This window comes from Mobula birostris, chromosome 6 (genome assembly GCF_030028105.1).
Source record: "Mobula birostris isolate sMobBir1 chromosome 6, sMobBir1.hap1, whole genome shotgun sequence".
Lineage (NCBI taxonomy): Eukaryota > Metazoa > Chordata > Chondrichthyes > Myliobatiformes > Myliobatidae > Mobula > Mobula birostris.
Window position 1 is genome coordinate 141719802 of NC_092375.1, and position 18520 is coordinate 141738321.

General features: G+C 40.1%; 1 protein-coding gene across 2 annotated transcripts in view; it reads left to right on the top strand.

Moving 5' to 3' along the window:
- vps8 (VPS8 subunit of CORVET complex) overlaps positions 1-18520 on the top strand; it is a 662306-nt gene that overhangs the window by 109936 nt on the left and 533850 nt on the right. For both annotated transcript variants that reach the window (XM_072261484.1, XM_072261483.1), the window contains exons 21-24: positions 6105-6327; positions 8048-8137; positions 10618-10669; positions 14075-14117. In XM_072261484.1, the coding sequence (XP_072117585.1) occupies positions 6105-6327; positions 8048-8137; positions 10618-10669; positions 14075-14117 (408 nt within the window). The remainder of the gene's footprint in view (positions 1-6104; positions 6328-8047; positions 8138-10617; positions 10670-14074; positions 14118-18520) is intronic.

The window sequence follows — 18520 nt, forward strand, 5'->3', positions numbered from 1 at the left end:
ACTTTCGTTACCAGGGACACAGCTTGCAGGAGGCTCACGGCTTCCAGCTCACAACATCAGCTGCACCGCTTTAAGGGAACTGCCTCGCTTATACGGAGAGCTGTTGAGGCTATTGGGTCTAGTCTCATCCAGACAGGGTGCTCCTGAGCCATTGGGGGACGGTGCTGTAGCTGCGAGGGGGACTGGTCCCCATCCTATCAGAGCGAGTGTTGCAGGGGCTCGGGGAAGCGGATGGGTTCCGGCTGCACCACCACCTGATGGGTCAGAAGTGCTCATCGGACCCAGGCCTTGGGATACCACACAGGAGAGGGTCCCAGACAACGTGAACCATCTCGCAGGGATACCCACTGTGCTGTTCTGTGATGTTCCCAAGCATTTCTTGTCTGTGCTGCTCTTGCACACCTTTCACTTCCTTGCCTTCGTCTTCCACCCAGATTCACCTTAGCGATCTGTTTTACCATCCATCAGCGAAGGAGGTTACCAGTGGAAGTCTCTTTATGCAGGGATCCTTCCCCTGTTCATTGGGGATCTGGAGAGGAAGCAGTTGCACAGGTTTTTAAGCAGGTTACTGACAACCTGTCCACCTTTCTATTCTGTGGCCGGGAGGAGTCAGTGTACCTGCTTATATGGAGTGTGGGAGGTTGCACCTCCTGTTTGAGTATCTGAAGTGGCTGTTGCTCAGGTTCTTGTTTCACTTCAGCCCTGCACTCCTTATATACGGGCACCCAGTATGGAGAGGGTGAGTCACGAGTAGGATCTATTGGTGGGCCTGCTCCTGGCCCTGGCTAAGATGGTCAATCACAGGTCTAGGTGGCGGAAAGTCAAGGGCTCTGCCAGAGCCACCTGCCCCTCTTCCAAGGCTATATTCATGCTTGGAGAGAGGGAGCATGCAGTCACAATAGATACAGTGAGGGATTTCCAGGAGTGGTGGTCCTCCCAGGAAATTGACTGTATTAGAGACAGTAATAATCATATTTTAATTTAAATTTACTCACTGTCTTGTAAATACTTGATGTTTGTACTTCGTCCATTTGTTGTGTAAATAAATTTTATAGTTTCGTGAAAAAAGACACTCTTGTGTCGGTGGTTGTACTAGTGCAATGAAATGACTCAGAACATTGTAATTCTTCATCATTACCCTTACAAGAATTGTTTGTAGGCCTGTACCTGGGATCCTGCTCTTCAACAATTGCCACACTGGACCATCTTTAGAATGAAAATTTCCTTCCAATTTTCTACTACACCAATAGATTTTGTTTGCTTCCTGAAGTCAGTTGGCAGCATGTCAGGGAAAGTAGTTCGGGAGGGGAAGGTGACGTCACAGCCCCAGTTGTGCGAGTCCATTCAATGCTTGGAAAATGCACTTCATGCTCCTCATCAGTCCACCGTCTTCCCCTCCGTGCAATACAGCACTCACCATTATCAGCCTACCATCCTCCCCTCCGTGCACCAATTTTCAACGGCATCCCCTATGTTGTGTTAAAAACTGAGAATGGACTCAAGCAAGTACACATGATCCTACTGTGCACTGCCATACTGGGCCAAGAGACCTCTAATGAGATTGCTAATGGGGCTGCTCGGTCAATGTCCACCAATGCAGTTGCTATCATCGCGCATTGCGCAGAGTTTCCAAAACAATGTTTTTTTAAATCATAATCTCTTTCGGAACCCCTAGCAACCTCTTGTGGAACCTTAGGGTTCCATGAAACACCAGTTGAGAAACGCTGACCTAGATCCTGAGTGTGTCGGAGGTACTGGATCCAGAAATCAATCGATCTTCATGTTCAGTAATTTCTTTTTCAATATTTTAATTAACTTTTCTACATAGGAGAATACAGAGTTCAAGAAAAAAGAAATATATCAAATATATTATACTGAATCGCACATACGAACTCCTTACTCATATTCATACAAATTGATTAATTCATAGTATTGAAATATAGTGAATTTATTATGTGGAAAAAAATCTAACCCACTACCAAAACCAAAGCTGATTAGTGAAGAAGAAGAAAGAAAAAAAGTATATTATTAGCCATCATCTGTGCTTTAACGGCAAATCAAAGGTTTTGAAAATAGTTCAGAAAAGGTCCCCACAATGTTTGAAAGTCTTGATTAGATTCAGAAATTGAACACTAAATCTTCTCTAAATTTAAACATGACATCACATCACACAGCCATTGAACGTGAGTGGGCGGAACTGCATCTTTCCATTTAAGCAAGAGCGCCCTCCTAGCCATAAGACAAATAAAAGCCAAAATGTGCAAATCAGATTTCTCCAAAATATCCTTTTATTATTCTCCATAATATCCTTTCCTCCAACAATACCAAATAAAGCTGTCAAAGGATTAGGCTTAAAATTTACTTTAAAAAGTACTAAGAAGTACCGCGAATACTGCTTTCCAATATTTTTCACGACTCTGGCATGTCCAAAATATATGAATGAGTGAAGCTTCTCCATTATTACATTTCTCACAATGAGATATATCCAAATAAAAGCCAGACAACTTGTCCTTCGTCATGTGGGCCCTATGGACCACTTTAAATTGTAGGAGAGAGTGGTGAGCACATAACGATGAATTGTTAACCAATTTAAAAATTTCATTCCAAGTTTCCTCAGAAATTGAAGTCTGTAAGTCTTGTTCCCAAAGATTTTTAATTTTATCTGAACACTTCTCATTCCCAGCAACATATAAATATTAGATATAGATCCATTATAAAAAGGTTTCAAATTAAGAATTACATCTAGTAGGTTCTTATCAGGACTTTTAGGAAATGTACATATTTGAGACTGTAAGAAGTCTCTTATTTGTAGGCATTGTTAAAAGTGAGTTTAGGGTAAACTATATTTAGCTGACAGTTGCTCAAATGAAAGGAAACTTCCCTCCACAAACAAGTCCTGGAAGCATTTAATACCTAATCTATCCCATCTTTTAAAAGCCCCCACATGTTCTGTAATTTCAATTACTGAATCGCCACAATCCTTGGGGAGAGTGAATTCTATGTATTCACTACCCTTTGAGTGAAGAGGTTTCACATTATCTCATTCATAAAGGGGGTACTCTTGCAACCTGTGTTTTTAGACTCCACAGCAAGGCTAGTCACGTTGTGTGTACTCTTAACAAGCTCCACAGTCACCTCTCATTCCGCTGCATGCCAGAGAGTGCTGACCTCGTTTACTCAGTATGTTCTGGAGTTACATAGTATGGAATTCTGCTCCTATGTCATATGGTTGTATGGTTTTATCAAACAGATCTTTAGTCTTAACTCATCCAAGCATCCATCCATGCTTGTCCCATTTGCCTATGATTGGCCCTCTGACTTAACCTTGTAGCAGCTTAAATATGTTTTAAACTTTGCGATTGCACTTGCCTCTTCTACTTTCTCTGTATACCCTCTACCATCTGGAAAAAATATGCCCCTCAGGTCACCTTTTAATCTTCTTAAACTTGTGCCCTCTAGTTTTGGACTCCCCTACCCTGGGAAATTGACTCTGACCATTCACCTTATCTATGTATCTCCTGATTTTATATGCCTGTATAAGGCCATGCCTCTGCCTTGTATGTTCCAGTGGGATTAAAAACCCCAGTTTATGCAGTGGTCCTTGTAACTCAAGTCCTCCAGTACTGATAACATCTTTGTGAATCTTTTCTATATTCTTTCCACCTTAATGACATCCTTCACATTGGTAGATGATTAGAACTGTGCACCATATTCCAAAGAATATGCCTTTCTCATCACTTTGTATATTTTCTGTTGCCACTGTTGGAGAACTGTGTGCTTGTATTCCAACAACACACATAAAATGCTGAAGGAATTCAGCAGGCCAGGCAGCATCTATGGAAAAGAGTACAGTTGACATTTCAGGCTGAAACCCTTCGACGGGACTGGAGGAAAAAAAGCTAGGGAGTAGATTTAAAAAGTGAGAGAAGGGAAGAGAGAAACACAAGGGAGTAGGTGAAACCTGGAGGTGGAAGGATGAAGTAAAGAGCTGGGAAATTGATTAGTGAAAGAGACGGAAGGCCATGGAAGAAAGAAAAGCAGGGAGGAGTACCAGGAGGAGGCGATGGGTGGGCAAGGAGATAAAGTGAGGCGGGATAAGGGGATGGGAAGTGGGGGGGGGAGGGGGATGGGAGGCATTACCGGAAGCTTGAGAAATCTATGTTCATGCCATCAGGTTGGAGGCTACCCAAGTGGAATATGTTGTTTCTCTAACCTAATTGTGACCTCATCTCGACAGTGGAGGAGGCCATGGATGGACATATCAGAATGGGCATGGGACGTGGAATTAAAATGGGTGGCCACTGGGAGATCCTGCTTGTTCTGGTGGACAGAAGTGCTCGGCGAAATGGTTTCCAAATCTCCCATTCCATATATTGTGAGACGTGACGTAGATTCTGATGGGGGAGGGGAATGGACCATGGAAGAAAAGGAAGGAGCAGCAGCCCCAGGGGTAGGTGATGGGCAGGTGAGGGAAAAGAGGTCAGAGACTGGAGTGGGAAATAAATGAAGATGAGTGGGGTAAAAAAACAAAATGAAAAATTGATGTTCATGTTATCAGACTGGAGGCTCCCTAGATGGAATATGAGGTGTTGCTCCTCCACCTTAGAATAGCTTCTGTGGCAAAAGAGGAGGCTGTGGCTGAATGGGGAATGGAATTAAAATGATTGCCCTCTGCGAAGTTCTCCTTTTGGCTTCAGCTGCAAATCTGTTAGGGTTTTCTATTGTATCTTCTGCTTCTGATGCAGCCTCCTCTACATTGGTGAGACCCCACGTAAGTTGAGGAACTACTTTGTCGAGCACCTCCACTCCATCCTCCAAAAGCTTGCTTTTTCTTCACGTTCTTCCTGTCTTTTTTTGAAAGAAATATTGATTAATATAAAAATGGAAAATGCTGGCATCTCACACAAAACTGTCTGAAGAGAAAGCCAACAGCTGTCTACCTGCTATTCAGTGATGAATCACTTGTAGGTTTTGGCTGTCTGGGTTTGGAACATGCTGTTCTGTGCTATAAATTTTGATAACAGTTACTCTGTTTTATTCATGTGATTTGTGCATTTTAAATAGTGAGGAGGATATGCCTGCTTTTCATTTCTTTATCATTTTTTACTATCCTGCTGTTGGCCCACAGCACACTTTTTCCAGCCCTTCTCATTCAGAATTCTGAAAGAAATTGGATTATTTTGCTAGTCACCTACACTAAGGGGTAACTCTCATGTGCCCAGTTAACCTACCCACACGTTAGGTTGGGATATGAGAGAAAAATCACTCCACTCACACCTATGCATAATTTCCAAAAAAAACCTTTACGATCTTAAATCATTGTATTCAAGATAGACAAAGCTTTTTTTTAGCAAAAGCAATCATTTTCAACTTTCGAATCCTTTGAACACTACAAAACTGCAGAGCATTGGGGATGGATTGGAGTAGTAGAGATGGGTAGGGAATGAGCTGAACAGCCTTGAATCCAAAGGCAGTTATTATATACAGAAGAATTTTACTAAGATATTGCCAGGACTGTAAAATTGTAGGTATGAACAAATATTTGATAAAATGGGTTACTTACTTCGGAATAGAAAAAGCTGAAGAGAGCATCCACCTGACTGGGGTGTATAAAAATGAATGACATGGTTAAAATAAAGGACTTATTATCTTCATTATGTGATTGGTCAAAAATTAGTCTTCATGGATATAATTAATTGTTATTAGTATATTTTCTTTCAGAAAGTGGTAGGGTCTCCCAATTACTGTCTCAAAGGGTGCTTGAGGAAGAAATACTCATCATAGTTAAATAGTCCTAGACTGTGTCCTTGAGCTGTGACCTGCAAAGTTGTGGACTAATTGCTGGAAACTGGGGTTAGTGCTGGATAGTTCTTTCTGTCCATTAGTATTAGTCCAAAAATAGCTGTCTTCACTTTTGTTATTTTTTTTGTGATTTCTCCATGGAGTTATATTTGGATTGAAGTTTTATCAAATCCAGGAATCCCTTATTTTACTGTAGTCTTGTCCTTCTGTTTATTTCAGTGTAGTTACATAGATAATTTACATCTGCATATTATATAAATTAATTTTAATAGTAAAATAATTTAACTTTTCTTTCGTTACAGAGACCTTCTATTTGGCCAGATCTACAATAGACTAAGTGAGATCTCAGTGGCAAAAGGAGTTTTTCTTGAATGCCTAGAACCCTATATTTTAAATGACAAGCTAACAAGCATCACACCACAGGTGATGAAGGATTTGCTCATCCACTTTCAGGACAGGGATATGATGGAGAACATTGAAGCATGTATTGTACATATGGACATCACTAGCTTGGATATTCAACAGGTGAATTCATCTTTTTTTTGTTTCCCTTAATATAAATGATGTATTTTTTGCATGTTAGATTACTCTTAGGGCTGCCATCTCAGTGTATTTCTCCTATCGTTAAGCTACTGCTACATTTTCAGCAATATGTTTGGGCTAATGACTGACAAGTCTATTCCTGCCTTTTTTATGATGCAAAAAATAAGAGCGTCACATGGCCTTGTTCTTATAATATTATTCAGGCAACTGATGTTACAAAGTTACATGTTTATGGCAACAAGTTTATTTTTGTTTATATAGTTCTTTTTACTGTATTCTTCACTGATTAGAGCTTGCAATGTTGTCCTTTGAAGCTCAAGTTTATTGTCACTCAACCATATACATGTATACCACAAAAAAAATGTTCCTCTGGACAAAATTGCACAGCACTGTACATATGACTCACTCACATAACACAAAGTAATATCACCTCAAATAAATTGATAAATAATAGCATGTATTTCCAACACAAGTTTAAAAAGTAAACAGTACAATGCTACTGGTGCTTCATATGTGATGATTCTGGGTGGTGCCAGGGAGTTCAATAGGCTCACGCCTTGGGGGAGAAAGCTGTTTCCTAACAGTCTTTGTCCTGATGCTATGGTACCTCTTGCTTGATGGTAAGTGGGTCAAAGAGATTGTTGGACAGATGCGAGGGATCAATGGCAATGGGAGGGATTAATGCCCTGTGTACGCAAGGCTTTTGATAAATATCTCAAGTGAGTGGAAGTGGGACCTGATGATTCTTTTAGCAATCCTTTCAATCCTTTGTTGCATCTTGCGGTCAGATGCCTTACAATTTCTGTACCAGACAGTGATGCAGCTGGTTAGGACACTTTCAATGCGCTCCTGTAAAAATTAGTTAGAATAGGGACTGGGGGTGGGAGAGCCTTGCTTGCTCACTTGCCTCAATATCCTCAGAAAATAGAGATGCTGCTGTGCTTTGATAGACCAGGTCTGTTGTGTGCACTCCCAGAAAATTAGTGTTCCTAATTCTCACCACAGAGGAATCATTTATGTGAAGTGAAGAGTGGTTAGCCTACAGCTTCCTAAGGTGTAGAATCATCTCTTTCATCTTGTCCATGTTGAGATTAAAGTTGTTGCGCTTGCATCATTCTACAAACCACTCTACTTCGTTTCTGTATGCTGTCTCTTCATCCTTGTTAATGAGGCCAACCACTATTGTGTCATTGTCGAACTTGATCATTTGGTTTGAACTCAATCTAGCATTACAAACTCGGGGGTAGCTCAGCTTTTCTAATTCACCTTAGGGAGTAGATAAGAAAAGAGATTCAGCAGCTGCTTGAAATCTTGAGCAACACATACTAAGTGATGGGAGAACTCAAAGGGTAAGGCAGCATCTATGGAGGGAAATATTACTGACATTTCAGTCCAAAATCCTTTATCCTGTTCAATGTCATTAAATATGCTGCACGGTCATATTTCTTTGTTATTTGGTTAAAATCAGTGGAATAGATTTCAAAGGCAGTGTGCAAAGCATAGGCATGAGCTACATATCAGGCATGAATTTGTAGGGAAGAATCTGAATATAGGTAAATACCCTATAGCTTTTAATAAAAGAAAAGTCTATTCTCCAGAGGTTTGATACTGAATCCAAAGAGAAGCCTTAAATTTCTGAAATGATTGACATGTAGCCCTTTTGGACATTTTTTGACTATATATATGTGTGCATTTGTTGTAGGTGGTCCATATGTGCTGGGAACATTGTCTCTATGATGCCATGATCTATGTATACAATAGAGGAATGAATGACTACATCACTCCAATGGAGGTAAGTCTTGCATGTTAAGGGCAAAAGGCACATGATCTGTACATTCCCACCACACGCACCCAACCTCCAAGTCATTCTGTATAGAAAATATGTGTCTCTCACCATGCGTGATTTGATATCACAGTTTACTTTCTTTGTATAACCTTGTCCTTCAACAGAAAATTTTTTGGGCCATTTAAGAGTCAACCATTTTGCTGGAACTTGAGCCCATGTCAGTCAGATTAAGTAAGGTTAATAGACTTTCTCACTGAAGGGCATTGGTGGAACATTTGGGTTTTTACAAACATCTTGTACTTTATAGTCATTCATAGGTAGTCCAGATTACTGATCATTTATTAACAATGGAGTCCCCCAGCTACCAGCATTGTGGGACTGCTTTTATAACATGAGCTACAGTGGTTCGAGGTGACTCACCACAACTTCTTGGGGGGAAAAGGGATTTGTCACACAGTGTAAAATTGTCATGGTGAACGATGCCAAGTTGATATATGAAACATACTACTAAACTGAATCAGCACTGAAAACTACTTTGGCTATTATATATTAGACCCACTGGTTATCAGTATGACACAGTAAAATCAGTCAGATATATCATCTTTCCCTCTTATTGGCAATAGCCCAAATGACAATACTAGGAAGTCTGAAGCTGTTCATATCCTTCTGACAGAATAATCTGCAGTGTGTTTACTTTGACTGCTGTGAGATGACAGCAGATATAATCATAATGGCTGAAAGATTTTAGCAGCTATATATTACATGTACTGTTTAATGCCGAAATTACTTTGATCTTGCTTGGACTATCAAAGCAGATAAAAGCACGGCTGTCTCAGTGATCACTTAGTCATTGCTAACTTTTAGCCTTTCAGTAAAGTAGCTGGCATTCCACATGACTAACTACTGTGAATATCTTTTAGAAACTTCAGACACAAAAGTCTGATAACTCATTCCTAGAAAGATTTATTCAGGAGGGCTGTTACACTCTTCTCTTGAGATTATAATTACCTCATCATCATCATCATTATGTACTGTGTCGTATGATGTGGGTGATCATGATCCTCTATCCATGACCATGATTGTTCTTGGCAGATTTTTCTACGGAAGTGGTTTGATATTGCCTTCTTCCAGGCAGTGTCTTTACAAGGTGGGTGACCACAGTCATTATCAATACTCTTTAGAGATTGACTGCCTGGTGTCAGTGGTTGCATAACCAGGACTTGTGATATGCACCAGCTGCTCATACGACCATCCACCACTTGCTTCCATGGCTTCACGTGAGCCTGATCGTGGGCTAAGCCGGTGATACACCTTGCACAATAGTGAGTTGCAGGCAAGCAGAGGAAAGGTGCGCTTTACATCTCCTTTGGTAGAGATGTATCTCCACCCTTCTGCCCTTAGCACCTCATAATAAGTAAATAATACTTTTAGGCAATAACAGAGAAATAGCACGAGTTGATCATAGCTGTGACAAGGTTGCTTTCTGATAATTGTTTTGTCTTGCCTGATGGTCTTTTGAAGAAGAGAAACAAAATGGAGCCTTGCTTTTATTACACAGCCTTAAAATGCTGTGGATCTTTGCTAAAGTTTCTTTAGCTCAGTCTCCTAAATTGAGCAGAGCTAGAGCTTTAAGATTAAACTATGATGATGTGGTTTAAGTAGTCAAATGTATTTATTTGAAAATATAAATTCTGTGATTAAAGGGCAAGATAGGTGATGGTTTCTTATCTCACTTCAGTGGTTTATGTTTTCAAATCTAGCAGTCCTTTTGCCTTGTGTAAATGCAATGTTGTAAAAATTCTGAGTACTCTATATACCTCATTAATAAATTGCATAAAATTCCATGAAGTCCAAGCCAAGATGGGTTACCTTGAGAAAATCATGACATAATTAGGATCAACTTTCTGCTTGTGAAGATCAAAGGAAAGGTAATATTTATTTAGGAACAGGAACTTGGAGAGGATGCAACTAAGAGTGAGCAAGTATAGTAGGCTGGAAGGTAATTCCTGTTATCACAGAAAATAAATATCATGTGTGTCAGGCTTTAGTCTGTGCACCTAATTAGCTATTGGGCCTTATTCTGTTTATCAGCACACACTGTCCAAATCAAAAGCACTAAGTAGGTGTGAGCACTGGAGTCATTTAATCATTTAATCATGGGGTGATCTTAATAAAATTATAATTTAAAAAAGCATAACAGTTATTGGTCTGTGGTTATGTACCCTTTTACTTGAACGGCTTTATGGCAACATTAGGAAGTATGAACCAAGCTTTTACATTACCTGGAGACAAAGCTAATTATTCACCTTGGATCTTTCAATCTTTTTTCTGCATTGAAGTATGGAAACTATTGATCCTATTTTTGTTTGCCTATTGATTTGTTAAATAACGAATTTCAAACTTTAACAGTTATGTTAAGCCATGTTGGCTTGTGAAATCACAGAGTTTCATGTAACATATTAGCTTTTCTCCAAATTATTTTCCAGAAATTATTCCAGGTTATTAGTCCTCCTCTTCGGGCTGGAAAATCTCTCAGAGGTAGATGCTACTTTTTCACTAATTAGTTCATGTCAGTAGTTATAAGTGAGCCTTCATGATTAGAGTTTTCATCTATTTAACAGTTTAACAGCTGACAGAACAGAGAATAAGGAATCAGATCAAATTGCACGCACGGAGCATGTTCATATTTTTATAGTCTTTCATCTTTTGTTTTATGAAATACAATGCCACATTGTTCTCCTCTTTGGCTCACAGTTTTTGCATTTACCATTTCAAAGCTGCACATTCATGTTTCTGACTTTCACACCTACACATTCAAGATGAAAGTTGAGAAAGTGTTGAAGGTCAGGTGCCAGCTCATCTGACCTGCTGCTCTACTGCTGGAATTGACTTTGAGCTCTGAGTCATACTGAACTCAATGGCCAGCTGCACTTTCCACTCAGCTTTATGCTGATCAAAAGGGTTAATGGACCTGGCTCATTTTCTTGAAATATGATTGTTAATTGCAATAAATTTGTATCAATTAAATGCTTTTCTTTGTAATAATATTTTTTAAAATATTGAGCTCCATTTCAACTGCTTTTTAAATGTCTCTGATAAGAACTATTTATAGGTCATTGTAAAGATCTTTGATAGAATGAAGTCAAGGGGACATTTAGGGCAATATTATGGCTGTACCTCAGGAGCTACTACTGAGGCCAAGTTGCAGTCTATGGACAGCCTTCCTTCACAGAATGACTGGAGCATCAAGGTCTGATGCTGATTTGTACCATGGGACTGAAAAGGTTGCTGTGATGTGAAGCTTGGTCTGGTGTGAGCACATTTTGGCCCTTTACTTCTGACCTTGTGTAGAACCTGAGCTGTTTGAACTCCATTTCTTCCTGCCTTTTCGATATCTACTTCTCTGCATGGAATGACTTTCAATTTTCCATCAGTGCTGCTTTATAGCATGCTGATGAGTTCCTTAAATTGAATTTCTTTGCCCTCTGCTTGTGCGGCTGGGATCCTAGCTGTCTGTTGAATTGCATTATTCCACTTTTTTGTATTTATCAGTCTATATCACTTTTCTCTTTTTGTAACCTTTTGCTATCCATGTTGTTTCCCACTTACTCACTCTTACTGTTCTAGTTTACATTCTCTAAGGCAAATAATTTGCATTGTTCCTCCTACCACACAGTTATTGTCGAATTCTGCAATGAGTGAATACCACCATTCCAGACCCGTCATTATTTGATAATGACATTTCAACAACATAAAACAGCCTTGCCTTGAGGTGTGAAGGTTATGTGTGTGAAATTATTAGAACTCAGTTATCATTTTATATCGAGTGTTTATTTGAACTTTATGTAATTTTGCTATGCCAAGACAAAAAAGATATCTCAATTACATTTATTGACTAATGAACCAGTAAAGGTTAAAATCCATGCAATCACTCGTGTAGGATGTTGTTCTGGCACCACAATATTTGGATGTTCCTTTCCTCCTGGAAGGCCTGACTATTTTAGTGTCATAGGAACTTCCTGAGTAATAACACCTTGACAGTCAAATTGCCAAAGACCTTTTACTAAATGTCCCTAATTATCAGAGACATTTAAAAACAATTGAAAAACACATTCCTTCCTATTGAGGAATTAGATGGATCTGAAGCAGGATGAATATTTGCTGCTATTTCATAGGAATATTCTTGACGCTATTTCATAGGATTATACTTGCCTACTATCTTCAATGTACCAAAAGGGACATTATCAATAAAATTGATTCTATAGAGCTATCTGGGCAGATGAACAGGCGATTGTTCAAAATGGTGGTGTTTGGGGTGGTGGTTCTTTTTTTAAAAAACAGAGGAAAATGGTAGGGTGGCAGTGAGCTTCACAAAGGAATTTCAGGGTTTAGGGCCTTGTCATGTGAGTTATGAAGTAGTTTAAATCCTTGGATGATAATGAAAGTGTAATCAGAGGGACACACGCATTTGGAATGGTTTTGGGCTAGAATAAGTTACAAAGATAATGAGAGTTGAGATAACTGGGAGATGATTTTGGTCGTAAGTGCAAACATGTCGGAAGTTGATGCATGATAGGATGAGGGCAGTGGAGTTTTAGATGATTACAAATTTTCAAAGGTTAGAGTGAAGGATGCAGGACTTCACCATGGTGGAGTAAGTCAAGGTTGCTGATCATAAAGATGCTGTCGAACAATCAGTACTTTTTGATCCGAAACAGCCATTGAATAGGGCCTTGTTGTGATCTGTGATCTCAATAATAAAGTATACAATATATATGGTCCCTAATGTATTCTGGTGAAGGCACAAAGATTGGGAACAGGCACATTAAGTTTCATGTGATTGAGGAGAGTCAGTGACTAAGCAATGAGCTTTGATAGGGACAATTATTTGGTCTTTCTAGTATTTAGTTAGTGCTAGATATCAAAAGTATAATCTGACAATGCAAAGATGAATAAGGGATCCAGGAGCTGTATGCATTTAAGCTGTACATGAAAACAGTTTTTGGATTGTTGCCAAGACACAGATGTAGATGAGAATTAGGGAAGGTTAAATATGATACCATTGTAGGAATAGTGTTTGTGATTGGTCAGATATGTAAGGAACTAGGTATGTCTGGAAATTCAAACAACACACACAAAATGCTGGTGGAATGCAGCAGGCCAGGCAGCATCTATAGGAAGAAGTACAGTCGACGTTTCTGGCTGAGACCCTTCGTCAGGTCTAACTGAAAGAAGAGATAGTAAGAGATTTGAAAGTGGGAGGGGGAGATCCGAAGTGATAGGAGAAGACAGGAGGGGGAGGGAAGAAGCTAAGACCTGGAAAGTTGATTGGCAAAAGGGATACAGAGTTGGAGAAAGGGGAGGATCATGGGACAGGAGGCCTAGGGAGAAAGAAAGGGGGAGAGGAGCCCAGAGGAAGATGGCGAGCAAGCAAGGAGTGGTGGCGGGCAATAGTATGGTTCGTCTTAACTTCATATATTCATTTTTTGGAGATCTGGGCAATGTTCACAAAGGCCATTATTTATTGCTTATAGCCAATTGCCCTTGAGAAGCTGATTTTGATTCTTATTCAAGCTTTTGGATAAAGTTTCCAGCATTTCAATCTGGTTTGTTTTTAAAACAACTTTATTGTTTTGTTTTCTACTGTATTTTCCTGGTTATCATGTATCTCCAATGGCCAGAGGGCGTGGTGGATAAATAGTCATGATATGGCTATATTTCCACTGTGTTGTTGAAGACGATATCAGAATTCAGCCAGTGGGTGATTATTAATGAAAAAGTGCATTTAGCACTTTGGAACACTGTTTTGATGCTCATTTGTGTTAAATGTATAGCCTTCTTAATAACTTGCCACTTAGCACAAAATATTAAAGTATTGTGTTGACAAAATGTATGCTCAAAACAAGTTTCTTTTGAATGAATTTAGATTTTTTTTGTTTTCAGATGAACAAGTGATTATGGGTAATAAGTTACTGGTATACATAAGGTAAGTTCTGTTTTACAGATTGTGTTAAGGAATTGGAGCTGGAACTGGATGAACTCTGAATCACTCGGGAGGCTGGGGAAGGGGTGATAGACAGGATACAGAGAGGTAGTTACATCCAAAACACAGCACAGAGGAAACTAGTTGACAGTCAGGAGAGTAAAAGTAGTTAAACAGTTAGTGCAGAGTATCCCTGTAGTCATCCCCCTCAACAGCAGGTATACCACTTTGAATTCTGTTGGGGGTGATAACTTAGCAGAAGAAAGTCAGAGTGGTCAGGTCTCTGGCGCTGAGTTTGGCGTTATGACTCTGAAGGGAAGGAGGAAGAAGAGATGAGCTGTGGCGACAAGGGATTTGTTAGAGGAACAGGAAGGAGGTTCTGTGGATGAGAATGAGATTTTTGAATGGTATGTTGCCTCCCAGCTGCCAGGATCCAGGACATCTTGGTTGAGTCTTTAGCATTCTTAAGTGGGAGGGTGAGCAGCCAATATACTGTAGGTGCCCATGAGTTAGGCAGAAAGAGGGACGAGGTTCTGCAAGTGAGTTCAGGAAGTTAGGTGCTAAGTTAAAGGAGAGAACCTCCAGGGTTGTGATCTGAGGATGGCTACCATACCAGATGCTAGTGAAACCAGAATTAGGAAGATCATATAGCTTAAAACATGCCTAAGGAATTTGTGTAAAAGGAAGGGTTTTGGATTTTTGGATCAATGGGCTCTCTTCCAGGGAAGGTGGGACCTATACAGAAGAGACTGTTTGCACCTAAACTGGAGGGGGCCTAATATCCTATCAGGAAGGTCTGCTAGTACTGCATGGAGGGGGTTTAGACTGGAGTTCCAGGAGAATGGTAACCAGAGTGCCAGTACAGATGGTGGAGTGGTTATGGAGATGGATGTTGTTAAAACACAAAGTCAGGAATCAAAAGGATAAGCATGGTGGGACTAATGTTCTGAGTTGTGTATATTTCAATGCAAGAAATATTGTAGTAAAGGCAGATGAACTCAGGGCAGGGATCAAAGTGGAATTATGATGTTGTAGCCATTAGTGAGACTTGGTTGCAGGAGGGGTCAGGACTAGCAGTTGAATATTCCAGGGTTCATTTGTTTTAGAGATGATAGAGCAGAAGGGATTAAAGGAAGAGGGCTGGTGTTACTATTTAGGGAAAATTTCATGGCAGTGCTCAGTCAGGACAGACCAGAGAAATTATCTTTTGAGGCCTTATGGATGAAATTGAGGAATAAGAAAAGTATGACCATGTTAATGTGGCTATGTTATAGACTGCCCAACAGTCCACAGGATTTAGATGAACAAATTGATTTAGATGAACAAATTTGTAGACAGATCACAGACTTTTGTCAGAAAGTTAAGGTTGTTATAGCAGGTGATATTAACCTTCACATATTGATTGGCACCCGTGTACTGTAAAAGGACTACATTGGATAGAATTGGTCAAATGTGTTCAGTAAAGTTTCTTTAATCAGTACATAGAAGCGCCAATAAGAGAGTGTGCAATACTTGATCTCCAATTAGGGAATGAGATGGGGCAGGTGACAGATGTTTGTATAGGGGAACACTTTGCATCTAGAGATCACAATGCCATTAGTTTCAAGGTAATTATGGAAAAGTAAGTTGGAGAGAAGCCAATTTTGATGGTTATCAGAAAAGATCTGGCAACTGTGGATTGGGGCAGGCCGTTTCTGGCAAAGGTGATTTGGAAAGTGGGAGGCCGACAAAAATGAAGTTTTGAGAGTACAAAGCTTGTATGTGCCTGTCAGAATAAAAAAGTGAAGATAACAGGTTTAGGGAGCCTTGGTTTTCAAGAGATATTGAAGCCCTGGTTAAGAAGTAAAGGAGATGCCCAGCAGGTACAGGCAGGTAGGAACAAATGAAGTAGTTGAGTTTAAGAAATCCAAGAAAATAAGAAAGAAATCAGGAGGGCTAAAAGAAGGCTATAACAGACAAGCTGAAGGAGAATCCTAAGGGATTTTACAGTTATGTTGAGAGTGAAAGGGTTGCAAGGGACAAAATTGGTCCTCTGGAAGATCAGAATGGTAATCTATGCATGGAGCCAAAATAAAGATGGAGGAGATCTTCAATGGATTTTCTGAATCTGTATTTACTCAGGAGACAGACACTGAGTCTACAGAAGTGAGACAAAGTAGCAGTTTCATGGACCCTATACAGATTGCAGAGGAGGAGGTGTTTGCTGTCTTGAGGCAAATCAGATTGGACAAATTCCCAAATCCTGACAAGGTGTTCCCTCGAACCCTGTGGGAGGCGAGTGCAGAAATTACAGAGGCCTTTGCAGAAATATTTAAATCATCCTTAGCTACAGGAGAGGTACTGGAGGATTGTACAATAGCTAATGTTGTTCCACTGTTTAAACAAGGTTCTAAGGATAAATCCAGGAAATTATAGGCTTGTTGAGCCTGATACCGGTAGTGGGAAAGTTATTGGAAGGTATTCTCAAGGATTGGATGTATGAGTATTTGGATAGACTGGGACTGATTAGCCATAGTTAGGAGGCCCTGTGAGTAGTAGGTCATATCTAACCAGGTTTAGAGTTTTTCAAAGAAGTTACCAAGAAGGTTGATGAAGCAAGGTAGTGATGTTCTTCTTGGGCTTCTAGCTGGGTACAGGTATAGATTAGCAGATGACACCAAGATATCTGTATCTGGCTGTAAGCCTGAAAAGAATTTATTTGTCATATATGCCAGGAAAGCACTAGATTCTTTTCCATAGTGGACATTGTCTACATGGCTTTCAGCAAGGCATTTGACTCTGTTTGTCAAGAGGCTTCAGTCGCTTGGCATTCAAGATGAGTTAGTAAATTGGATGTTGGCTTTGTGGGAGAAACCGGAGAATGGCAGAAGATGTTTGACTCTCTGACTGGAGGCCTGTGACTCATAGAGTGTTGCAGGAATTGGGGCTGAGTCTGTTGTTGTTTGTCATCTATACCAACGATCTGGATGACAGTGTAGCAGTGTAGTTAGCTGGATCAGTGAATTTGCAGATGATACTAAAAGTGGAGGTGTATTGGACAGTGATGAAGACCATCAAAGTTTACAGTGGGATCTGGATCAGCTGGAAAATTGATCTGACAAATGGCATTTGGAATTTAATGCAGACAAGTGTGCAGCGTTGCACTTTAGGAAGACCAACCAGGGTAGATCTTACACAGTGGCGATAGGCCACTGAGAAGTGCGGTAGAACAAAGGGACCTGGGAATACAGATCCATAATTCATTGAAAGTGCTGTTACAGGTAGATGGGGTTGTAAAGGAAGCTTTTGGCACATTGTCCTTCATAGACTAAAGTATTGAGTACAGAAGATGGGATGTTATGTTGAAGTTGTATAAAACACTGGTGAGGCCTAATTTGGAGTATTGCAGTTTTGGTCACCTTCCTACAGGAATGATGTAAATAAGGTTGGAAGAGTACAGAGAAAATTTACAAGGATGTTGCTGGGACTGAGCAATAAGTTGAATCGGTTAAACTTTATTCTCTATAAAGTAGAAGATTGAAGGGAGATTTGATAGAGGTATGCAAAATTATGAGGGGTATAGATGGGGTAAATGCAAGCAGGCTTTTTCCACTAAGGTTGAGTGAGACTAGAACCAGACATCATGGGCTAAGGGGGAAATGTGAAATGTTTAAAGGGAACATGTGGAGAAACTTCTTCACTCAGAGGGTGGTGAGTGTTGAATGAGCTGACGTCACAAGTCATGAATGCAATTTTGATTTCAACATTTAAGAGAAGCTTGGATAGATACCTGGATGGGAGGGGAATGGAGGGCTATTATCCAAGTGCAGATCGATGGGACTGGGCAACTTAAATGATTTGGCATGGACTAGATGGTCTGAAGGGCCTGTTTCTGTGCTGTAGTTATATTTGTCTATAGGGTGAGCTCAAATTTAGCATGTTTCTATATGAATCAATCAAAGATGCAACATAATGGGAAGCCATTTGTCCATTACCTCCATGCTAGTGAAAAAAGAGCTACTGTACACGGGCTAAGGAACTTCCTTTACCTAGGATCATGTATAACATTGCAGGTTATGATATATTGAATCTTAATAAAAAAAAACTACTATTTTATCAGCACTTAAAGTTAGCAATATTCACCTTGTAGCAGTGCGCATATTAATTCTGAGATATGAAGAGGCAGGTATTCCCATTGTCCAGCTGGACCTTTGTGATCAAGCAACACACACAAGATGCTGGTGGAACGCAGCAGGCCAGGCAGCATCTATTGGAAGAGGTACAGTCGACGTTTCGGGCCAAGACCGAAAGGGTCTCGGAAGGGTCTCAGCCCAAAATGTCGACTGTACCTCTTCTAATAGATGCTGCCTGGCCTGCTGCATTCCACCAGCATTTTGTGTGTGTTGCTTGAATTTCCAGCATCTGCA